The sequence below is a fragment of the Lycium barbarum genome, chromosome 2 (genome assembly GCF_019175385.1).
Source record: "Lycium barbarum isolate Lr01 chromosome 2, ASM1917538v2, whole genome shotgun sequence".
Taxonomy (NCBI): Eukaryota; Viridiplantae; Streptophyta; class Magnoliopsida; order Solanales; family Solanaceae; genus Lycium; species Lycium barbarum.
The window spans coordinates 15,259,899-15,285,091 of record NC_083338.1 but is presented as its reverse complement, the minus strand read 5'-3'; the positions used below and the strand labels follow the sequence as shown (position 1 = coordinate 15,285,091).

The window sequence follows — 25,193 nt, the reverse complement described above, 5'->3', positions numbered from 1 at the left end:
ATGACTAACTACTTCAAAAGAGTACAAATTAGGGATTGAAACGCACTTAATTTCGGTGAAAAATGTTGGCAAGTGTCATGGACGTATCTACAAATAATCCCCTTAACTTCTTTAACTCTTCTTCTATATTTTATTCTCTTTTTTATTTCTCTTCTTGTATCTTTTGCTTCCTGTGACAATGATAAAATGAACATTTTTTATGTCTAAAATTTTTCTAATTCACAGCAAATCTTGTTGAATTTTTTCCTGCAAAGGAAGCTATTGGAGTTCAGCTTTCATCTTAAAGTATGTGACCTGTCTCCCATCTTTTTCACATGCAAGTCCTCTTTTCTTTATTTTTTAATGGTGATTGGTTCTGTTTCAATTTAAAGTTAGGCTCTAAAGATTCTCGACTTGTGCTTGTCATTCTTGCACAAGGATCATACTAATCTTTCCTGTATCGCTGTAATTTTTTCAAATGTCCTCGAAGGGACTTAAAAGTTGAATCAAATGAAGATTCGACTTGTCAAATTTCCATTTTTTATGTTAATTTTTTTTCCCTTTTTATGTCAATTATTTACCCCTTCTCTCCCAGAATGAGAGATCGATGATAAGCTTTTTATCATCCTACCATCAAGGCTCAAGCAGCTATTTTTTGGAAAATTTTCTTAGTAAAACAATTAAACAAGTGAAGGCATTGGGTACCGATAATTTAAATCGGAATTGAACTCGATGTTGGTATAGCTAGAAAAAGTTGTAGGATGACTTAACAATCGCGAATGAAAAAGTTTTATTTTTATTTTTTTAAAACGGTACTCATGATCTGAGTCGGTTTCTTGTATTTTAACTATTTTAATAGGTATTTATGATCTTTCACCAGCTCAACTATCGATTAGCTTTATTTATTAATATCTTTTTATAATGAAACTCATGCTCTGCATCAATTTACTTGTATTTTAACTATTTTAAAAGGTATCTATTATCTTTCACCGGCTTAACTATCAATTAACTTTATTTATCAATGCCTCTACTAATAAGAAGAAATTATCCAGTGAATTTCAGTAGGTCAACCTTACCTTTATTCCTGCATGGCCACTTTCCTCTCTCTTTATTGCTTCTTCTTCTACAATACAATTTTGGATTTTGCGACTACAAATTTTATACCTCTTGCCATAAAATAATAGTGGTGCGAATGTATCTATTTATTACTTCTTTGAATAACAAAACTCATCCTTCCTGGCATCAAACTATTTTTCAATATACTTTTTACTAAGAGCCTGTTTGGAATGGCTTATTTTAAGTGTTTTTTTATTTTTAGCTTTTAAGTTCTTTTTTACTTTTTGTAGTGTTTGAAAAAAAAAAGTGTTGTTAAACACTTACTTTTAGGCTAAAAAGTACAAAAATAAGTTAAAAACTAAAAATTGAATATTAACAACTTATGACTTTTAACTTTTAGCTTATAAGCTATTTTTAAAAAAGTCAATTCAAACACCCTATAAATAAATAATCAAGTGAAGGGATTGGGTACGGATAATTTAAGTCGGAGTCAAACTCACTGCTAATTAATAAAATTACTCCTAATTAATCTCCTAATGCTAGAAAAGGTTGTACTCCTTCTGGTCCAATTTACTTGTCTTGGTTTTAGCGCCCTTAAAAATAGTTAACTAAAAGAGTAATTTGATCAAATTATCCTCATTTTGTCTTTGTTCTCGATTTAATAATGCTTTCTTTTCTTCACCACATTTATTGAGTAAGAGGAAAAGTGAAAACTAGTAACTAATTATATTTTGATTTTCTAAAATAACAACTATTTTGGATCAGTTATTTTTAATAAGAACAACAAATACTTTGAAACCGAGGGAGTACTATTTTGTTTCGATTTTCATTCATGTTTTGAACCAGCTTGTGTGTATTTTAACTACGGAAAAGGGTCAAAATTACCCCTGAACTTTGAAAAATAGTTCATCCATACCCTTCGTTATACTTTAGGGCCAATTATACCCTTACAGTTATACTATGAGGTCAATTATACCCTTATATCTAACGGCTACCACGTGGCATCATCTCAGCCCTTCAAAATTATTTTACCCTCAAATAATTTTTTACCCACTAAAATAACTCAAAACGACCCGAATTTTTTTTTTTCCAGAAAAAATATAAAAATAGTTCCGTATTATTTTTGCTGGAAAAAAAAAATCGGGTCGTTTTGAGTTATTTTAGTGGATAAAAAATTATTTGAGGGTAAAATAATTTTGAAGGGCTGAGATGATGCCACGTGGCAGCCGTTAGACATAAGGGTATAATTGATCCCATAGTATAACGGTAAGGGTATAATTGACCCTAAAGTATAACGAAGGGTATGAATGAACTATTTTTTAAAGTTCAGGGGTAATTTTGGCCCTTTTCCGTTTTAACTATTTTACTTTTGTTTTTTATTGATAGATGAAATTTAAGACTTACTCCTTTTACTTTGCAGAGTGTTGATTATCGTACTGTTAATTTAGAAGAATCACCAAAAATGCAAGGAGGACCTTCAGATTACCTTTCAATTTCTTCATCAAGCAGGAAGGAAAGAAATTATGGGTCTATGAATTTTGATGGCATGCTCCACAATTTTTGGGACACTGAAGGAAATCAAGTTATGCCCAATTCAAATCAAGATACTCCTATAGAAGGTAAATTAAATGTGTAACGACATTTTCACTTTATCATTTTTTAAACACATCACTCCTATTTTATCGCACGTGTCATGAACATTTATTTGTTCATATGAATGGTATCGTTACTATTTAGAAAGTAAAATAATTTTGTTAGTGTAATTTTTAAAAAACTTTAATTACTCCCTCATATTAATTTATGTGGAATCTTTTGAATTTCGAGTTTCAAATGAGTTTTTTATTTGGCAACAATATTTTCATATGCATTTTAAATATTTTAAAATATTAATTTATTGTGACTTATATTACTTCCTATTTAGGTTCCAAATATATTAATAGAAAAGGCTCATAAATATCCCTAACATATAAAAAAAAACTCGTAAATTCCCTTCTTTCACCTTTGGGTCTAACAATACCCCCGCCTTCTACCTCTTAGTTTAAAAATACCCCTCTTTCAACCTTTTGGGTCTAAAAATACCCCTAAGCTTTGTTTTTGGGCTCAAACATACCCCTCAAACTGACAAGTTTGACTCTTTTAAATACCCTTCTGCCATGTGGCTTTTAAAAGAGTCACATTTGACCGGTTAATTTGAGGGGTATACTTGAGTCCTAAAACAAACCTTAATTAAGGGTATTTTTAGACTCAAAAGGTGGAATGAGAGGTATTGTTAGACCTAAAGGTGGAAGGAGGGTATCAATGACCCTTTTTGCATAAGTCGGGATATTTATGAGTCTTTTCCGTAAATTTTATTTGAACAAGCTAAGAGATTCTATCTCTAAATTCATGGTCAAGCTTAAGAAAATTGACTCTCGAAATTCGCATCATATTATTATTTGAACTCACATATACTCTCTTTGTTCCACTTTAACTATCGCTTAACTCTTTTCACGTTCATTGAGAAAATAATAAATGACATGCGAGATGAAATAATGCAACTTTTTCCCGGAAATATTTGACCAGGACAACATTTAAGTTATGGTGCTGAAAATGGTATGGGAGGTGATCATATCCTTGAACAAGTTACTGTTGATTTCAATGTGCACCATCCTTCAGATCAAATTGCTACAAATGAAAATGAAATACCCAACAGTGCATCAGATGTTAGTGAACCACCAAGCAGTGGGAGAAGAAGAAGAAGGTCATCATATGATGATCAAGCATTAACGGAGAAGAGACAACGTCGAATGATTAAGAACAGAGAATCTGCTGCAAGATCCAGAGCTAGAAAGGAGGTTAGTATAATTTTCCATCTCCAAATTAAATTTTACTTTCTAGATTTTAGAAGTGGATATGGTTTAGTGATCAATGAAGTGGAATAAGATTCCGGGAGATCTGAGATTGAATTTCAATAAAAACAAATTTAAGTTAGGTGATTTCTTTTCATGTGCTTCAAGTCTTGGTGAATAGAGTTACATAATAACTGTGATGGTTAGGGGCGGAGTCAAGTGTATAGAAGGGGTTCACTTCGATAAAAAATTACACTGCATAAATGAGATCAAATTATTTTTTATGTATATACAGTATATATTGAATCCCCTTGGCTTCTTAATGTGCTTATTTTTTTTATATTTTGAATTCCTTATTAAAAATCCTAGCTCCTCCGGCGGTGATGGTTACGACCTAAGATAATGATTCCCAAATTATCGGCTAAACTTAGCTCCTACAACTAGGTTGTTTAATTATGAGTTGACCTTTTACCAATTACTTTCGGCGTCATTCTAGAAATATTTTTTCCAAAATTATTCTGGCATGCGTGCGCGACTAAGTCAATTGCTCCAATCATCAAATTCAGTACGAAAATCTCCCTAATTCGATTTCTTTCACCTTGTTGGCTTCCTAACCATTAAAAATCAATAGCTAAGGCTATTCAAGAATTTTTAATAGCTAAAATATTCAAAGGAAATTTAAAATGGAAAATAAGTGCCATTCAAGTGAGAAATTGTAGAGAATTATAGCAGAAGAAAAATTAAAATTTGGGGAGACCTTCTACTAGCTCAAGATCCTTAACTAAGATCAAAAGATTCAACTAAAGAAGAGGAAGCTATGAAAAGGAAGAAGGTTGACTTGACTTGAATGGTATTGAATTGGGTTTGTATTGGGTTAATTACAAATAACTAGGGTTGCCGCCTATTTATATTTGTATAGGGATAGTTCTAAATACTATTCTAGATATAGCTATGAAAAATCTAGTTGCTCTAGAACATCTAGATATTATTCTAGATACAAAAAGATTTAGATAATTATATCCTCTACCACAATTATCTAAGTGTTTAAAATTTCTAGATATTTCCTAAATATCAAAGATATTATAGTATAACTTTCTAGAAACTCTTCTAAATATCTATGATATTTATTCTTTCAAAAAAATAACTTTAATTTTTCACACTCCCCCTTAAAGTAATTTTTTGGAAGCTATCCCAAACTTGTCTCAAAAGAACTCAGACAAAGCTTTTGGATGTGTCTTGGTGAAGATCTTAACAATATTTTCTCGACTCCTCTTGCTTCTTCAAATGAGGAAGGTCTTACGTCATTAATTGGTCCGGCAAAGAAATATGAATACGTATTGACAAAATTTTCATCTCTGTAGCGGGCTGGCTTCAAAATGTCTTTTTGTAGCCTTTGTGAACCACATAAATAATCTTCTTGTTGAGTTTCATGTTGCTGAGTTCTTAGCTTCTCAGCAGATGTACTATCTGAAAAAACACATGTGATAGGTAAGTAATGAACTCCAGGGTTCGAGATTTTAGGATTCGCTCCTTTCGACGCAGCTCCATAGTACAAGGAGACTTCATAAATATGACATCCCGAGAAATGACGAAATGATGAGTTTTCGGGTTCATGCATTCCCAACACTTTTTCCTTTCGTCATATCCTACAAAGATGCATTTTCTTGCCTTAGCATCCAACTTGCTCCGTTGATAATCTAGGATATGAACATAACATATAGAGCCAAAACTCTTAGATACTTAACGCTTGGCTTCTCCCCAAACATCAATCCATAAGGTAACTTCATGTTGTTCGGAAAAAAGTAGCATCGTATTAGTTACACATGCCGCACATTTCATAACTCTTTTATGTCTCTGTTAAGTGCCGAATCTTCCTTTCAGCTGCTCCATTTTGTTGTGGTATATCACTACATATGAGTTCTCTTTTAATGCCAGTTGATGACAAAAACAGAGAAATTCCTCAGAAGTGAATTCACCTCCATTATCTGTTCGCAACCGCCTTATCCTTGAACCAAGCTCGACTTCAACTATTTCTTTGAATTTCATAAACTTATTGAAGACTTCTGACTTGTGCTTCACAAAATAAACCCACGTGAATCTAGTAAAATTATCAATAAAAGTCAGCATGTGAGTAGGCGAACGAAGGAATACTTATTGGCCCCATCAAATTAGTGTGAACTTGTTTTAGTGAAACACTGCACCTTGACAAGGTTATGTCAAGTAGAAGTCGGTGTGACTTTCTGTATTGGCATCCTTCATAAACCTCTCCTCCACCAAAAAAAAAAAAAATTAGGCAACCCTTTTACTAGATTCAATTTCACCATGTCTTTCAATTTATCCATGCCAAGATGCTCAAGTCTAGCATGCCATAGATGGGTACTATCATTGCTACTCATCTTCTCAACATATGGATTAGCGGCTGATGATAACATATAAGTCATCAACTCTCTTACCAATATGAATGGTATCCGCCTTGACTTTCTTGATATTTCGCAGGTACTTCACGTCATCTAGGCCGAATAGTAGATAGCATCTAGCATCTACTGCATTTGTAACTAAAAATAAATTTTTCTTCATACTTGGAACATGAAAGACACTATTGAGAGTGGCAGAGCCTCCTTGCTTCTTGTTGATGACAACAGTGCCTTCCTTCTCCACACCATGGACTGAATTATACTTCATGACCATTGCATTCATGAAAGGTGGAAAATTTAGACTGATCTCTAGTAAGATGGTGCCCACATCGTAAATCAACGATCCAGTCTCTTTCAAAATTGATGGAAGTCATGGCATCTATTCCTCGTGTATCAACTACAAGGAATTTTCCTTAGTCTTCTTCTTCTTCAGGAGCTTTCTCAATTTGAGCCATGTTGCTTTCCTTGGCTCGACAATTTTTTTTTTGTGTCCTACTTCACCACATCAGCAACATTTAATAGTCTTCTTACAATAATTATTATAAGACTATTCCTTCTGTCTTGGCGAGCTTGAACCCTCTTGGAATTGAGAATAAGCCATCTGTCTTGAACCACTTTGCTTTTGCCTTTATTTAAAATTCCTCTTGTTAGCTACAAGAATGTTTTCTTCCGCTTCTTTGCTCGATACGCCAGCCATCTATTTCGCTAGTAGCTCCTATGATGACAATAGATTCTCAAACTCGAAGGATGTTCGTTGAACCCATCCTTAAATTGATGTAACAAAAGAGATATATCAATCACACTTCAACCACAATGATAATTCTTCTCATTCGTGCTTCAGATATAGCCTTTTCTGGACTCAATAACGAAATTTCCTAACATAAGTTCTTAATCTTTAAAAAGTACTCGGCAATAGAAAGAGTACCTTGAGTGGTGTTCTCTAATTAATTCTCCAATGTCTGTAGCCGGCTTCATCGTTCTTGTTGAACAACCGATTGAAGGTCCTCATATTTCATGAGCTAATTTGCACCTTATAATACGATCAAAAAAAATTGAGAGATAGACCTCTTTACGATGAATTCCTCTTTCACATTAATCTGCTTTCACTTCTTGTATGTGTTGTTATTTTTGGATCCGTCGGCAGGAGGACTTGTGTTACTCCCATTAACAACATTCCACAAATCCTTACAAACAAGGTATGATTCCATACATGTCTTCCCTAACTTGTAATTGGACTGGTTCAACATTTCATTCCCAGTCCATTAACAGGACGTACTGCTCAAATCCATCTACCTAGTGAAACCAGTTGAATCTATCACTAACTCGATCTTGAAATAAAATCCAGAAGCCAAGGCTATGGCTCTGACACCATATAGAGAAATATAGCAGAATAAAAATTAAAATTTGGGGAGACCTTCTACTAGCCCAAGATCGTTAACTAAGATCAAAAGATTTAACGAAATAAGAGGAAGCTATGGATAGGAAGAAGGTTTACTTGAATTAAACTGAATGGTATTAAATTGGGTTTGTATTAGATTGATTACAAAATGACTAGGGTCACCTCCTATTTATACTTGTGCAGGAATGGTTCTAGATACATCTACAAAAAATCTAGTTGCTCTTATCTTCTACCGCTACTTTAGAACATCTAGTTATTATTTTTAGATTCAAAAAAATCTAGATAATTCTACTACAATTATCTAAGTGTCTACAATTTCTACACATTTCCAAAATATCAAAGATATTACAATATAACTTTCTATACTCTTCTAAATATCTATGATATTTATTCTTTCAAAAAAATAAATTCAATTCTTCATAGAAATTGTTTTTTTTTTTTTATCTTTTCTAAACCCAAACTTATCTAGTACTACTTGATTAGAGTAAACTTTGCTATGATGCAGGCATATACAGCAGAATTGGAGGTAGAGCTCGATCGAATGAGAGAAGAGAATGACAGGCTCAAGTTGCTTGTGGTAAGCTGAAAGATAAAAATCGCATCCGTATAATTGGATTTTTTTTTTTTTGGGTGGGGGAGGGGGGGGGGGGGAGGTGTTTTATGTAATACACATAGCACCTTTAATATTAATTTACTTTTTTTTTTTGTTTTCTTAACATGGCCAAGGCTCAAGTTGCAACAAAAAGAAAAGAAGAGGTATGACTATTTCCTATATAAATATATAAAATATGCTTAAGATTACCTTTATATGATTATTTTAAAGTAGTTAGAGTATTTATTTACAGCTATCTTGTAATTGTTCATATATATGTGTGTGTGATGTAGGAGGAGAAAAAGAATCAACCAACAAAAGCTCAATGGATGGCTGACAAACTGAGAACACTTAGAAGGATGTCAAGTGTTTAATGGCGATCATAGCTTTTATCATATGATGAATGCTTGCTTACTTACAAGTATTACTGTGATGTACTAGTTAATAGTGTCTCTTTGATACTAGTCTTTGTTGTGCATGTAAGTTAAAGGATTTTAAAAGGATTACTGTGATGTACTAGTTAATAGTGTCTCTTTGATACTAGCCGTTGTTGTGCATGTATGTATGTTATTGCCTTACCTATGGATTTAGTGGCGGAGCCAAATGAATAAATTGAACAGGATTTAAAAAATATGTTTTACTTCATTTCATTTTGTGTGATGTTATTTGATTGAGCATAGAATTTAAGAAAGTATTTTCTTTTTGAAATTTGTAAATTGAAGCAAGTCATATATGTTTGTGTGACTATAAATTATCTCATTAAGGATAAAATGAAAAGTATAACCTTAAATAATAAAATGAAAAGTATAACCCAAAATAATTTCTAAATAAAAATATATCATTTTTTTAATAATGAAAGTGTATCGCATAAATTGTAAAAGAGAAAGTATTAGAATAGAATACTAGTATGTGAATACCTGTGCAAAGGAAGGAGCTAAGCAAGACTACTATGATCATCCCATGTTTTTTGACGTTCCTCCCTTGTTTGTTTTGCCAAACCTTCAAGCTAGACAAGGAAGAAACTTGCTTTACTAGAATTTTCAAGGATATATGTAACTCTAACCGTCCACTGCCTCTGATAATAACTTGTTCATGTTTTGTTACTGTGTAAATGCTGTCACTAAATTGCCCCTTCTAGTAGGAAACAGTGAAACTGCCTCTAATGATACTTATGCAGGATCTAGAACCACAAATGGTACTATTGATGGTGCCGTTAGTAAATTAAGGGAGTACACGGTATGAAGGAAAATGTTTTCTTGAAAAATGTTTTTAGGAAAATAAACGGGTTTCTTACTTATTGTTTGTGTTCAGTACGTAAGAAAAAATATTATTTTAAAAGCATCTACTTATGATTAAGACAAATACTATGGGAGGTGGGTGAAGGTAGGGGTTTGGAGTGGTGGGGATGGGGGGTTGCGAGGATGTGGGGTGAAGATGCAACTTTTTTTTTTTTGCGCGGATTGCCCTTCATTTGGGGTGATCTTTAACTTTTGCCCTTCAAATTGGTGGTCTTTAAGTTTTTCCCTTCGCCTAATATACTGAGTCTGTGGGTTCAAACCCCAGTTCAGTAAAAAAAAAATCGCAAGGCCGATGTTTGGATTCACAAGGCAGAATTTTGCAAAACGAAAAAGGGCCAAATATACCCCTGTACTATCGAAGAAGGGTCAAATATACCCCTCGTTATACTTTGGGTCCAATTATACCCCTACCGTCATACTTTAGGTACAAATATACCCTTTCACCGTTAAAATTGACCAAAGTTCCACATAGCATTAATATTTTAATAAATTAAATACATGTGGCATGCCACCTCACTAACCAAACTCAATTTTACCCCTCCACTCCCTATCTTCTTCCACCCCACCTCCCCTACTACTGCCACCATTGAACCACTTTCACAAACTGAAATTTTCTTCCAGTAATTCTACTAAAGTGGACGAATTTCGCGGAGGAAGGGGTACAATATCGGTCTCAGCTCTTTTCCAACTCTCTGTCCAACTCAACATACGAGCAAACTCTTCACATCCTTAAGAGGCTTCACCAATTGAACTCCAAAAATGTTTGAAAAACATTATCCGAATCTACCAGGACCAACCACGGTGTTGTAGTAGTAGTAGTAGTAGTAGTAGTAGGTGTTAATTGTTTCCAATGCCTTCTCACAGAAGAAACACCTAGTATATAATGAAAACCCCTCTTTTGGAGAGTGTCTGGGTAAGACAAGCATCGTTAGCAGCAATTGATCCAAAACAAGCAACTTCAGAAGGAGCTTTAGTTCTCAAAATCAACTTTCATGGCCTCCCCTCATAAATGTCACGGCAACTTGTTTTATTGGGCTTCTTAAGATTTGAACCCGAAGCCAACCCCGGACCTTAGGGGAGGCCGACCAAAATCAAGGAACATCAGAGCCTTAGGGAATAGAGAAGTAGGTGGGGCAGAACAAGATTGGGAGTGGAGGGGTAAAATTGGATTTAACTAGTGAGGTGGCATGCCACATGTATTTAATTCATTAACATATTACTAACATGTGTAACTTTGGTCAATTTTAACGGTAGAGGGGTATATTTGTGTCTAAAGTATGACGGTAGGGGTATAATTGGACCCAAAGTATAACGAGGGGTATATTCGGCCCTTTTTTGATAGTACAGGGGTATATTTGGCCCTTTTCCGTTTGCAAAATTCTACCTTAAGGCAGAGTTTAGAAGGGCAAAAGTTAAAGACCACCAATTTTGGGGGGCAACTCTACCTTGCGAATTTTTTTAAAATTTTTGACTGAGCGGGGGTTCGAATCCGAAACCAAAGAATTTTTAGTGAAGGACAAAAGTTAAAGACCACCAATTTGAGGGGCAAGAATTAAAGACCACCCCGAGCGAAGGGCAATCCTGCAAATTGCCCGTGAAGATGAGGTGTGTTGTAGGGTGGGGAGGACACAATCAAATAATCAATGTAGAATGCTCTTTGTTGAAATTGTTTTCCATACTTCCACTAGGGAAGTCATTTTCCTAATTTTTAAGCAACTTATTTTTCTATAAAAAAAAATTAAAAAATTTTGACCAACAAAATATTAAAAAATTGAAAAGTATTTTTCTCTGTACCGAACATACCCTAAGTAGTACTAATAGCACTACCTTTTGTACAAATGCTTGATATTTCCCAATCAAGATAGCTTGTACTCGTGGATTCCAAATCTGGACCACTCTTCTATCGCTTGAGATTCATCATCTTCTGAATTTGTTACTCTATGGTTATGGAGTCACTGAACTAGGTGAGAGTGTAGAAGGCGCGATTAAAGTGAAGTCAGACCAGAGAAGTTGAGTATTACCTTTGAAGGTGGATCTAAGCGCTGGAAATCGATGAGTTTAGCTCTGTCGCCTCTGGGGAGGTTTTTCATCTCTGTCACACTTGATTTGTTCTCCGAAGAAGGTCCGGCGGAGTTGAAAATTTCAAGAAAGTGGAAAATATTTAGGGCAAATTCGATCGATATCTTTGAGGATTAGGAAACAAAACTTTTGTCTGTCTTTATTTTCTTTTGTTGGTTTTGTTTTGTTCTTTTAAAAAAAAAATCTATTTTAAACTGATACAGGGTCTACGACCACATATGGTACTACTAATGGCGCCATTCATAAAGTAAGGGTGTGTTTGGTACAAAGGAAAATGTATTTAGTGAAAAATAATTTTCAAGAAAATAAATGGGTTTCTTACTTTTTTTTTGTGTTTGGTACGTAAGTAAGAAGTATTATTGTAAAAGCATAAGAAGTATTATTGTAAAAGCATTAATTATGATTAACTCAAATACTATGGGAGATTGGGGTGAGGGTACGGGTGTGAAGTGGTGGGGATAGGGGGCTACGAGGATGGCGGTCAAGATGAGGTGTGTTGGAGGGTGGGGGTTACAACTATCAAATAATCAATGTAGAATGCCCCTTGTTGAACTTGTTTTCCATACTTCCATTAGGGAAGTCATTTTCCCCATTCTTAAGTAACTTGTTTTTCTATAAAAAAAATTTAAAAAATTTTGACCAACAAAATATTACAAAATTGAAAAATATTTTCCTCTGTACCGAACACACCCTAAGTACTACTGATAGCATTAGCTTTTGTACAAATGCTTGATATATTTCCCACTCAAGATAGCTTGTACTAGTGGATTCCAGATCTGGACCGCTCTTCTACTGTTTGAGATTCATCATCTTTTGAGTTTCTTACTCCGTTGTTATGGCGTCACTGCACTAGGTGAGAGTGTAAAAGGTGCAATTAAAGTGCAGTCAAACCAGAGAAGTTGGATATTACCTTTGAAGGTGGATCTAAGCTGAAATCGATGAGTTTAGCTCCAACGCCGTCTCTGGGGAGGTTTCTCGGCTCTGTCACACTTGATATTTTCTCTGATGAAGCTCCCGTGGTGTTGAAAATTTCAAGAAGGTGGAGAGAATTTAGGACGAAGCCAGTCGATATCTTTGACGATTAGGAAACTAAACTTTTACCTATCTTTATTTCCTTTTGTTGCTTTTGTTTTGTTGTTTTTTAGTTTTCATCTATTTTAATAAAATACCGCCACTAAGTCTTACCTTAGTGGTAATTAATTATGAATCCATTTTTGCGCACTGAAATCTCCTTTATATGAAAGAAATTCAACATTTTTTATGTACAATAATATAAAAAATAGTTTTGACCTATGAAGAGCATTCAATTGAACCCGTGCAAATTGTAATTCACCGTCTGAATTTACAAATGAATTTGCTTAGGTAGTTTAGGCTTTTAAGGGACCACTCAATTTGGATTTTCAATATTAAGGATAATCTTGAATCTCCTCAGCTCTAGCCTAAATTCAAATCTATGTTAGCCTAAATTCAAATCTATGTTCCTTTCTTATTCATATCAGCAATTTTTCTTCATTTTTTCTTGGATAAGTTATTCATATCATAATAGCCAAACGATATGAGTTTGAATAAATCAAACAATTTAATTAATAGGTGCACAAACAAATAAAAACCCCACTGTCACCATTGACAACTACAAGATATTTTGATATTTCTTTAAAAAAAATTCTCAGTCAGTAGTCATTTACCCACCAATTGCAAATTCTAAATGCGCCTATATATCATCCAATTGTTATGTTAGAAAATTACTCCCTAACGCTATCTTCATTATCAATGAACTGCAACATAGTACATAGATACTCTTCGATGCAGCGGGGACGAGACATACTACGATCATGTACACTAACAGTGATGAAAATTGAGGAGCATTTGGGATATTATTCCTAAAAATATTTCACCAAATAGGAAAAAGCAATTAAGTGACGTGTATATTCCTTAGATTCTCAACAAGCTCCTTTAATTATGCACTGAAATTAGAAACAATAAAAGTAAGGAAGTAATTGTTTCCGGAGTGTTTGCCAACTGAACAAAACAAACTTATGAATTAAAAACATGTTAAATTAACTTTAATCTTTATTTTTCTTACTAATTTTAGCTAGTATCCAATGTATAATTGCGGTATGAATTATCTATAATTAGTTTGTATATATTATACACCAAATATATACTTACTTATTACTAACTATACGCTTGTTATTTATACCCATAAAAGGCAAAAATATTTACCCATTTCTGTCCCCATAAAAAAATTTAATAACTTTAACTACCCGCACGACAATAAATAATTACCCGTATGCCAACTTAAGAAATCACTGATTGATGCCACCTTTAGCTTATTAACTGCTTTTGTACTACAATAATAAATACTTATTACCTAATTCTAATTACATGCATGTTTGCCACGTGGATAATGATCCAAACTTAACCGACGAGAAAGACTATGGACCAACTTTCCTTTTTAACACCCCTACACTTCATTCCAAAACATTTACTTAATCTATATATTTTTGTCTTTTTCTTTCTTTGTTTTTTTCTTTTTTTTTTGTCTTTTCTTTATTTTATTTTTATCTTTTTCTTTCTTTTCAAAGACAAATATAAAATACAAACACCAAACTATTAGCTAACCATTTTTAGATTAAAAAGAATATAGCAAAAGTAAATAATTAGACTACAATAGGACATAGAAAATACTAAAGTCACTACTTATTTATTAAAAATATAAATTAATAGAAAAATATTCTTATAATTTTTTCCTTTTGCAAATAAAAATAAACTTTATATCTAAACTATGACTCAATTTTTTTAATAATTTGTTTTATAAAAATTAACTTGCTCAAAATGATTTAAAATTAAGCTTAAACTCTTTTTGTTGAATTTTTTTTTAATAATTTTTTTCTTTTGAATGAATAAACTTGTTCTTTATGATACCTTATCAATATATAAGATATACCATGTGAATATCATAAAGGAGTGAATTTTTTTTTGAAAGAGTGGATCAATCCTTTTATGATACTTTGCCAGTATATATATATATATATATATATATATATATATATATATATATATATATATGATATCATAAAGGACGATGTAAGCAATGAATCGGTCTCTATGATACCCTGTCAATATATGATATGTACCATGTGGGTATAATAGATGACTGGGCTCCTTTTTGAAGGAATGAATCAGTCCTCTATGATATTTTGTCAGTATATGATATATCATGTGAGGTCAATCATTCATGATACTTTGTTAGTATAAGATATATACCATGTGGCCTTGGTATCATATATGATTGAGTTGTGTTTTTCTTGAAGGGTCAGTATATGTTATATGCCATATGGGCATCATAGAGGATTGAGTTGCGTTTCCTTGAAGTAATGAATCAACCCTCTATAATACCCTGTCATGAATCAACCCTCTATAATACCCTGTCAGTATATGATGTATACAATGTGGGTATCAAAGAGGATTGAAGAGTGTTTTTCTTGAAGAATGAAACAATCTTCTATGGTACCTTGTCGATAAATGATATATACCATGTGGGTATCATAGAGGACTGAAGAGCGGTTTTGAAGGAATAAATCTGCCATCTACGATGCCCTGTTAGTATATGATATACCATGTGGGTATCATAGAGGATTGACTTGCATTTTCTTGAAGGAATGAACCAATCCTTTATGATACTCTGTCAGTATATGATATACACCGTGTGACTATCACAGAGGATTGAAGAGTGTTTTTCTTGAAGGAATGAACTTCTAGTCCTCTATGATACCTATATGGTATATGATATACCATATGGGTATAATAAAGGATTGAGTAGTATTTTTTAAAGAAATGAATCAATCTTCCATGATACTTTGTCAGTATATGATATATACCATGTTGGAATTATAAAGGGTTGAGTTGTGTTTTTCTTGAAGGAATGAATCAGTCCTCTATGATACTTTATCAGTATATGATATATACCACGTTGGTATCATGGAGGACAAAGTGTTTTTCTCGAAGGAATGAGCCGTCAGTCTTGTATGATACCTTGTCAGCACATGATATATATATATATATTTCAACTGCTACTGATTTGATATACTATATGCTAGAATAAATTATTTTTTGAGATATAGAATAAATAAATAAATAAATATAATATATCAATATCTTTTTTATTGATATAAAAAAAGAAAAAAACAAAATAAATAAATAAAGGAGCCGAAAGGTGTGTAGAATTAGATTATGAAGAAAAGATAGTAAAGAATAAATAATTGAAAAAAAATGAAATTAAAAAAGGAGAAAAAAGTAAATGAAAATCATAAAAAATAAAAAAGTAATAAATAAAAATAGCAACAAAGGGTGAAACAAATTGGATTATGAAGATGAAAAAGAAAAACAAAACAAAAGAAATAAATGAAAAAGGAACAAGAAATTAGAAAACAAATAGAAAAAAAACGAAATGAAAGGAGCTAGAATTAAATATGGAGTTAGACTATGGTGAAAAAAATAGTATGATTTGGAAAAAAGTGCAAATGAACAAAAAATAAGAAAAAAAATGAGAAAAAAAAAAAGGAAGTAAAGAAGATAAGTAGAGAAATAAAAAAGAAAAGAAGCAAAAAAAAGACAATTAATTACAAAAGCTACATTAGGTAGAACAAGTCTCTTCAAGCACGCCCAATAAGCAGCCAGTGCCACTTATGCCCTATTTTGTGATGATCTTTAATTTTTGCTCTCATAACAAACAATTTTTTCGCGAGCACAAGTTTATATTTCACATCATAATATTTCAGAAGTTATACCCCACAAGACTTTGCCCTTAAAGAACTTGTGCCCCACTAGGCATAAATTCAATTGCTAAAGGACAAAAATTAAAGATCAGCCCATTTGAAAGCCAAGTCATGCAATTTCTTCAAGGTCATTCACACAAATACCCTTATTTCGGGGTGATCTTTAATATTTGTCCCTCAAATTTCGCGCAACATAAGTTTATATTTTCGTATCATAATATCACACAAGTTACCCCAGACATGACAAAACTTTCACAATTCAACATAAAAATGGCTAAAAACACATCAAGCTCCTAAAAAACATGCACGAAAAAGGCTAAAAAACATATGCTCCAAAAAGCATAACTTTAGTTTCTGAACAAAACAATAAATTCTGAAAATATTATACAAGTTATGCCGCATAACTTAATTTCTACAGAATTTATGCAAAGCGAGACAGAAGTTTAATTTCCGAAGATAAATGTTACAGAACTTATGCCAAAAAAAGCTTGCAAAAAAACTGATTTCTTCACGTAACGGTTGTACTTGGGCAATTGGCGCGAATGCCCTTCAAATGCGCTGGTCTTTAATTTTTGCCCCCGTAATGCGTGGTCTTTAATATTTGCCCTTCTGAGCTAAAAGATAATAAGAAAAAGACGTTACTACCCCTATCCATAACATATAAAAATCTGAAAGTCTGTAACGAACCCCAAACATCCAATTAAACCTATCCATCATTCCAACAACAAACCTTTTAATCGTTCCATCGTTCCAACATTTCACTGGAGAAATCTCCATTGATTTTGCTGCTACAATGTCGGAAAAGGTAAATACATAATATATAGCGTTTCAATTGAACGTAATTCAACAATTTGATGCTTTATTAAGTTTAGATTTGTTAATATTTGAAAATAACAACAAATCATCTTCTATGAACTAAACAACTGATATTCAGTTGAGATTCAATATTGCGAATCATAATTTTACTCAACAACATAGAATTGATCAAATTTATTACTTTGTTCTGATTTTGATTAGTTTATATGTTCCATTTGATTAGTATACAATGCTCAATGACTTAGACTTGAAATTATAGTAACTTCAGTTGACAAAAAATAATCAGGCAAAGTTCTGAACAAGTATGCCGGAGGAGGCAGAAGTTCACCTTGTAAAAGAACAAAGAATGCCGTTAGAGTCAAACTTTCATTTTCATAAGCAAAACATCAAGTATACAAGTGTTAAGAACTAGAAAAGTATGGTGGAGGAGGTAGAAGTTTACTTTACAAAAGAATAGAGTATGCTGTTAGAGGCAACTTTCATTTTCATAAGTAAAATAAAAAAGTACACAAGTGTTAAGAATTAGACAAGTCTGCCGAAGGAGGCAGAAGTTCACTTTACAAAAGAACAAGATATGCTGTTAGAGGCAAACTTTTATTTTCATAAGCAAAACATCAAGTACACAAGTGTTAAGAACAAGAAAAGTATGCCGGAGGAGGCAGAAGTTCACTTTACAAAAGAACAAAGTATGCTGATAGAGGCAACTTTCATTTTCATAAGCAAAATAAAAAGTACACAAGTGTTAAGAATTAGACAAGTCTGCCGGAGGAGGCAGAAGTTTACTTTACAAAAGAACAAAATATGCAGTTAGAGGCAAACTTTCATTTTCATAAGCAAATGTTGTTAGAGGCAAACTTTCATTTTCATAAGCAAAACATCAAGTATACAAGTGTTAAGAACTAGAAAAGTATGTCGGAAAAGGCAGAAGTTCACTTTACAAAAGAACAAGTTCGAGGCAACTTTTATTTTCATAAGCAAAATAAAAAGTACACAAGTGTTAAGAATTAGACAAGTCTGCCGGAGGAGGCAGAAGTTCACTTTACAAAAGAACAAAGTATGCTGTTAGAGGCAAACTTTCATTTTTATGAGCAAAACAAAAATTTACGCAAGTGTTAAGAACTAGAAAAATCTGTCGGAAGGGGAAAACTTCAATTTACAAAATTATAAAGTATGCCGTGAGAGGCAAACTTTCATTTTTCATAACCAAAACAAAAATATTATTAACAAAACAACACCAAAAACACATAAGATTGCATAAAAACCAAAATTATTAACAAGACAACAACAAAAAACCAAGACACACATAAATTAACTTAATTCATGAAGTTATGCCGGAACAGGCATAACTTTATGCTGGAACCGGCATAACTTCAGTCTCAAAAACCAAGAACTCTGCCGGACCCGGCATATGTTGCCTCAGACAAACACATTCTTCTTGAAAACACAGGTTATTAAACAAAAAAACACCAAAAATCTTAAACTAAAGTTTATAATTAGGAAAACATATAAACTTTCATAAAAACCAACATTATTAACAAAAACAAAACACCAAAAAATCAAAACACATACAAACTAACTTAAATCACGAAATTATGTCGGAACCGGCGTAACTTCAGTTTCAAAAACCAAGAATTCTGCCGGACCCGACATATGTTGCACCAGACAAACACATTGTTCACAAAAACCAGTTTACTAAACAAAAACAATAGCAACAACATAAAACAGCTGTTCACAGGCAAAACTTCAAAGATTCAACAAAGAGAAAATCAAAACGCATATCAAAATCAACTAAAACATATTACGACATTCATAATACGACATTCAAAAAACCAAAATATATACATGGGGAACGAAACTAAAGTTCAAAAAATCATACAGACACTTTAACAAAACACTATAATTTTAAATAAAAAAAGATCAATTAAATATAAAAAACGACGAAGACAAAGATATCAATTCAACAAACAACAATTTAACATAAAAACAAACATTGAAACGAGCAACAGATCCAAATTCGTACTTAAATTTTAGAACAAATAAGACAGACACAAAACAGAGGAGGAATGAAGAAGCAAAAAAAGAAAGAGAAACGGGCAAATGACGAAATAGAAAGGTTTTTAATGGGTTAAGGGTAATTTCGTCAGAAAACTTTCATTAAACAGGCGACAAGGACAAAAATTAAAGAAGACATAAATGAGGGGCAAAATATAAAGACCAGCCCAAAAGAAGGTCACTCCGCGCAAAAAAATGGATGTACTTCTGAACAAGCCCAAGTATCTTTTAGTAGGCCCGATAAAACAAACAAAATCTCCTATCACTGAATCCAAAGTGCAAAAATAGGCCCAATTAAAACTTGCTTTAACCCTCAAAATTCTTGCCACCAAGTAGCCGCTTTGTCACTCACTCATCTCCTTTTCTATTTGCAAAATATTCCTCTCAATTTGCTTTGAACCATGAGGTTTGCACAAAGCTCCAAACTTTATTTGTTTTTATCATCTATTACAATTTTTAGTATATGATTTGCACAATTTGATTCTTTATTTTTTGCTGGGGTTGTCTAGAGTATGTAGTTTGTTACTTGTTCATTCAATTTTCTTTCATTTGACATATTAGTCTTTTAAGATAATAGTTGATTGAATATGTGACTAATATTTATTAACTTGATAATGAAACTAGACATGGGTATTTCTTATTTTTTGTAGGAAATTTTTTATTTTGCTTTTTTATTTATGTGGAAAAAGTTGGAACTTGTTGATGTGGGGTTATCTTGAATGTGCACATGAATCTAATTTAAGGAAAAAAATAGGATTTTTAAAGTTAAAATATAGAAAGCCAAGTAAAATTCACTGTTTTCAATATTTTAAGTAGGTGTATATTTAGACTATTCACATAGTATTTGCTAGAAGTCATTTTGATATGGTTAGTACGGGGGCGGAGCCAGGGTTTTTAGTTTATGGGTTCTGGACCACAATTATTTTATTCTGTTATGTTGTACGGTTTATTTTTTACACAATTTGAAAATGATTTGATTCTTTAGTTTCTGCTGTGTATATAGAATATGCAGGTTGTTACTTGTTCATTCAATTATCTTTATTAGGCATATGAATCTTTTAATATAGTGGGATCTTGGTCAATAAGATAATTGTTGATTGAATGTGACGAATATTTATTGTCCTACTAATGAAACTAGAGATGGATAACTCTCATTTTGTAAGAATTTTTTTGGCATTTGTTGATGTGCAGTTTTCTGGAATGTGCAAATGAATCTAATGTAAGAAAAAACCTGATTTTTAGGGTGTGTTTGGTACGAAGAAATATGTTTTCCAAGAAAGTATTGTCCCAAAAACATTTGTATATAATCTAGCTAAACACTGTTGTGTGTGTGTGTGTTTTTTTTTTGGGGGGGGGGGGGGGGCGAGGGTGTGTCCTTTTCCTCATTTTTAAGGAATTTGTTTTCCTAGAAAACATATTTTCCAAAATGTTCGACTAACCAAACATGGGAAAATTTTCCGCCATACCAAACACACCCTTAAAGTTAAAAGATTGGAAGTCAAGTAAAATACACTGATTCACAGGTTTCAAATGTTCTAAGTTAGGTGTAGAATCTGACATTCACATAGTATTTGCTTGAAGTCATTTTGATATGGTTAGTATGGTCAATGTTACTGATAAGGAGACGGGTGAGATTTAGGGAATCAGTAATTTTAGAGAAACCCGAATTTTCTTAAAGTGCTGATTATGGAGCGTTGAAGTGACATGGGCCTAAATTTATATAATAGACCCCAACTAGTTTGGGTTGAGGTATAGTTGATTGAGTTGTAGAGTTAAGATTTTATTTATTTCTGTGACTTTAGCATGACATAGTTGAAAAGAACTCTAATAAGTTGGTTAGTTGGAATATCCTGGACGTTCTTGTTAATTACCTTCACTGATCTGGTTTTGATGTTGATTCTGTTACAGTAAGCTTCAGAGTGAAGCCGTTAGAGAAGCCATCTCTGTGATTAAGAATGATTCAGCAGAGAAGAAAAGGAAGTTCACTGAAACCATTGAGCTTCAGATTGGTCTGAAAAATTATGATCCTCAAAAGGACAAGCGTTTCAGTGGTTCAGTTAAGTTGCCACACATTCCTCGCCCTAAGATGAAGATTTGCATGCTCGGAGATGCTCAGCACGTTGAAGAGGTAATCATCGCTAACTAGTCACATGAATAATTAGGCTGCATTTTTCCCCTGCACCTTATTTTTTACATTTGGGCAAGCTATAATGCCTCACATTTGCATAAGCATCCCCTCAAGATTATTCTGTAAGGTTTAGGTGATGGTCCTTAAGGCTTATACTCAATTCGTGTAATACTAACATAGATTCAAGGGATAATTGCACTTCTGTCAGTTAACTAAAATGTGTGTTTTTTGTCCCTTAATATTGGAAATATGTGAAATCTAGACTATTTTTGAAGTATATTATCTTCAAATATGAAGTAGTAGTAAAGATTCATTAAGTTTGTGGAGATTCACAATTAGAGGGATCAAAAGCGCGTATATCAATTAATTGAAGGTTTAATGTTCTTGATAAAAAATTACAAGGATCAAAATCAGCATTCCCTTGATTCAATTATATTCTTCCGATCTTTAGTGAGGTATGAGATGATAGCATTTGTTATCAAAGAACTCTTGAACTTTTGATTTCACATGTTTTGGCAGTGACTTCTAAGGTTTAATTTTTAGATGTACGACATTAGTGCAATTTCATTTTACGACTGGCAGTTTCTTAGCTTTGAGGAAGCAGCAACTTTTATAGAGGTCCATTTTTATATGGATTAGACCTGCTTTGTCCTCTTTAACTATTTGAAATTTCGCGGTTGTTAATTTACCTAAAGGCTAAAGCTACTGCTCTAGATGGTTTTGTGCAAGTGTAATCAAAGCTTGTTGCACATTTGTCTTCCAGGCAACAAAGATTGGTTTGGAGTACATGGATGTGGAAGGCCTGAAGAAGCTTAACAAAAACAAGAAGTTAGTTAAGAAGCTCGCAAAGAAATACCATGCTTTCTTGGCATCAGAAGCTGTTATTAAGCAGATTCCCCGTCTCTTGGGCCCTGGTTTGAACAAGGCAGGCAAGTTCATTAGACTATTTTGATGTTTTAATTAGCTCTAAATAGATCTAGTTTGGTTTAAGTCTAATGTCTTTGGTTTATAGTTGTTACATATTGGTGGTTGTGGCTTATTTTGATAGAGAATTACTTCCCTTACCTCATTATCTTACTTGCAAGTAACAAACCACCTTGTCCAAAACATGTTCAACACACTTACTAGTAGGGGTGTCAAATGGACGGATTGGGCTGGTCAAAATGGCCTGAGTTAATAAAACAAAATGAGCCCCCTAAAATTACTTGGGCTGAAATGGGATGGGCTGAAACGTGTGTCATGACCCAACCCGCCCAATTCTTACCAAGTTTTAATTTCTTTGTCTGTTCTTTTATAATTTGTAAGCATCTAATAAAACTATTTCTTTTCTTTAATAAAGGTATATAAAACATATAAAATAAAAAGTTGTCTTTTGAAAATATTTTGACAAGGTTTCAATGGGCCAATTTTTAGATGGGCTAAAATGGACTGAGCTAATAAATGGGTAGGTTAACGACCAGCCCAAACTTCATAGGGTTGGGCGGGTCATGTTTTCATGGGCTAGTTTTGCCAACCCTACTTACCAGAAGATATTGGTTAATGAAATTCTCACCTCTCTAATTTTCCCTAATTAGCATTTTCCAGTAATTAATGTAGAATCCACTAATCATGGTTGTGAAAAAAGTTGGTACATGTTCTTATTGTAGGTTTTGTTTGGTTCTCACTAATCATCATGCCTAGACTTTCACAATTGCAGTGTTGTAATGTAAAGATCATAAATGCCTATCTCACTAGCTGTGGTTCATTTAGATCATTTTTGCCCATCTCTAAACCGATTATCTTTTAATTTTAAAATGCAGGTAAGTTTCCTACCCTTGTTACCCACCAGGAATCACTCGAGTCTAAGGTTAACGAGACCAAGGCCACCATCAAATTCCAATTGAAGAAGGTGCTTTGCATGGGAGTTGCCGTAGGTAATATGGATATGGAGGAGAAACAAATCTTCCAGAACGTGCAGATGAGTGTCAACTTTCTAGTGTCCTTGCTAAAGAAGAATTGGCAAAATGTGAGTTTATTTAACATCCTGTCAGTTCGTTTATCCACGAGCATTTACCTTATAGTTCCTTTGAGTCCACTTATTACTAATGTCTCTTTGTCGTTAATGCTAACAGGTGAGATGCTTGTACTTGAAGAGTACCATGGGAAAGACTCAACGCATCTTCTAAGGAAATTGTATTTTATAATCTTTGCAGTTTCTGGCGTTTTGTTTTGCTTGTATGAGCTAATAGATACTATTGAAATTTTTGGTTAGTTGTAATCCTGGATACAGTGTTGAGCTTGATATCAGTTTTCTGATGACTTTTTCCTTCAGACAACTTCAGATATTTGTGTCAGATATTTATTATGGACCGGAGGGAGTAATAGGTTAGTTGTTTTTGCGTTGATTTTCTTCTGTCTGAAAGATGCGCATTACTATTAAAGAAACTAACGAAGCATCAATCCATGGGATCGTTTGATTCGTGTTTGGTTATAGAATTAATTAGTCTTGAGATTATTTTATTCGAACATTTTATACTAAAAGGTGAAATTAGCTATCCCATATAGAAAGTGAAATAGCTAATTCCATAGAATATTTCTACCCCCGCACTATCTTTATCTATCCCATGCCGCCCACGAGCCTTATTCATGGGCTAACAGGTAATCCATGAGACTCCTACTAGGGAAATAGAAAAATGAGACTAAAGTTAAAGAAAGATTGGAGTGTGCTTGAACCTTTGCTCTCTCAAGAACTCCGCTTAATACTCTTCTATTTAAACTCAAAATCACTTTATTCATCCCACTTCCTGTATCTGTAAGTTCTCTTCACTAATTAAAAAAAGAAAAAAACAGAAACGACCCCCACCCAAAAAAAAAAAAAAATGATTAACTTTGTGTATTGTTAAAAAGAAAAAAAAAAATTTGTGTGACTTTATGGAATTGGGTTACTTCTGTTTCTTGTGTTTTGGTAATTGAAGTTCTCTCATTTGATAAGAGATTTTTGGGGTTTAGTTCTGAAAATTAACTTGTTTGATAATTGATTCATGTACTCTCTTCGTTTCAAAATATTTGTCGCATTTTTTATTTACACGCCTCTTAAAAAAGTATTTATAAGAGTAATATTTTGACTATTTTACCCTCTTAACATATTTGATATAATCTCTCCTCGATAAATATCTACTCCAGTGAGAACCTCTTAAATGTTGCTAATTAATACAAGGGTAAAAGAAAAAAAATTACTGTATTTTTTTTAATTAAATAAAATAATAAATATTTTAAGATAAATATTTTTAGTAAAAACTATAAATATTTTGACACTGACAGGAATTGTGTTAAGTCCCTTTTGGCGGTCGTTCTTGAAGCTTTGTCACTTGATGAAAGAGAGATATTTTTGGATTTTGGTTTTGAAAATTGACTTCTTGATATATGTGTCTGTTGTGGTCTTCTGTTTTTTATGTGAGTTTTAGGAAATGGGTAAGTCCTGTTTTTGTCGGTTCTTGAAGTTTCGTGACTCAATCCATGATTCTTTCTTTTTAAATTACTGTGTAAAAAAGATTAAAAAAAAAGGGAGGTGTTATGAAATAATATTAAAATTACACAGCAATAACAAATATAGCCAAAGAAATTGAGGAGAGTGAGATAAATTATTTTATTGCTCTTTCAATTGATGTCTAAATGAATTGAATTGACTTTCTATTTATAGATAAAAAGAAGCTACTACGAGATTTTTTAGAAGCTACTCACAAGCTGCCTATTTGAGCTACTTTGCAACCTACCTGCTTGATTGCAAGCCTAAGG

At 33.0% G+C, this 25,193-nt stretch overlaps 2 protein-coding genes, 1 long non-coding RNA gene and 1 other non-coding gene across 4 annotated transcripts; 2 read left to right on the top strand and 2 right to left on the bottom strand.

Moving 5' to 3' along the window:
* The first annotated feature begins 119 nt into the window (after positions 1–119).
* LOC132626247 (ABSCISIC ACID-INSENSITIVE 5-like protein 2) lies at positions 120–8,915 on the top strand. The gene is made up of 6 exons (XM_060341054.1): positions 120–285; positions 2,456–2,654; positions 3,598–3,869; positions 8,182–8,253; positions 8,403–8,432; positions 8,562–8,915. Exons 2-6 carry the CDS (start codon positions 2,498–2,500, stop codon positions 8,640–8,642), a joined length of 612 nt encoding a protein of 203 aa, XP_060197037.1. The 5' UTR covers positions 120–285; positions 2,456–2,497; the 3' UTR covers positions 8,643–8,915.
* Positions 368–473, bottom strand: LOC132629503 (U6 spliceosomal RNA). The gene has a single exon (XR_009578278.1). It is a non-coding gene; the product is annotated as a U6 spliceosomal RNA (small nuclear RNA).
* Positions 3,711–12,519, bottom strand: LOC132626248 (uncharacterized). Its single transcript, XR_009577210.1, has 3 exons — positions 11,588–12,519; positions 9,186–9,274; positions 3,711–3,843 (listed from the first exon to the last, which is right to left on the bottom strand). It is a non-coding gene; the product is annotated as an uncharacterized LOC132626248 (long non-coding RNA).
* A 7,023-nt stretch (positions 12,520–19,542) lies between these two features.
* Positions 19,543–23,739, top strand: LOC132626246 (large ribosomal subunit protein uL1z-like). The gene is made up of 5 exons (XM_060341053.1): positions 19,543–19,697; positions 21,200–21,419; positions 22,183–22,348; positions 23,219–23,424; positions 23,531–23,739. Exons 1-5 carry the CDS (start codon positions 19,693–19,695, stop codon positions 23,582–23,584), a joined length of 651 nt encoding a protein of 216 aa, XP_060197036.1. The 5' UTR covers positions 19,543–19,692; the 3' UTR covers positions 23,585–23,739.
* Positions 23,740–25,193: the final 1,454 nt, after the last annotated feature.

Excerpts from the sequence above, each read along its gene's own strand:
- LOC132626247 (XM_060341054.1), top strand. The coding sequence starts at position 2,498 with ATGCAAGGAGGACCTTCAGATTACCTTTCAATTTCTTCATCAAGCAGG. Across the intron at positions 2,655-3,597 it reads TCAAGATACTCCTATAGAAG|GACAACATTTAAGTTATGGT; the intron begins GTAAATTAAATG and ends ATATTTGACCAG. Across the intron at positions 8,254-8,402 it reads ACAGGCTCAAGTTGCTTGTG|GCTCAAGTTGCAACAAAAAG; the intron begins GTAAGCTGAAAG and ends AACATGGCCAAG.
- LOC132626246 (XM_060341053.1), top strand. Across the intron at positions 22,349-23,218 it reads CCCTGGTTTGAACAAGGCAG|GTAAGTTTCCTACCCTTGTT; the intron begins GCAAGTTCATTA and ends TTTAAAATGCAG. Across the intron at positions 23,425-23,530 it reads TAAAGAAGAATTGGCAAAAT|GTGAGATGCTTGTACTTGAA; the intron begins GTGAGTTTATTT and ends TAATGCTAACAG.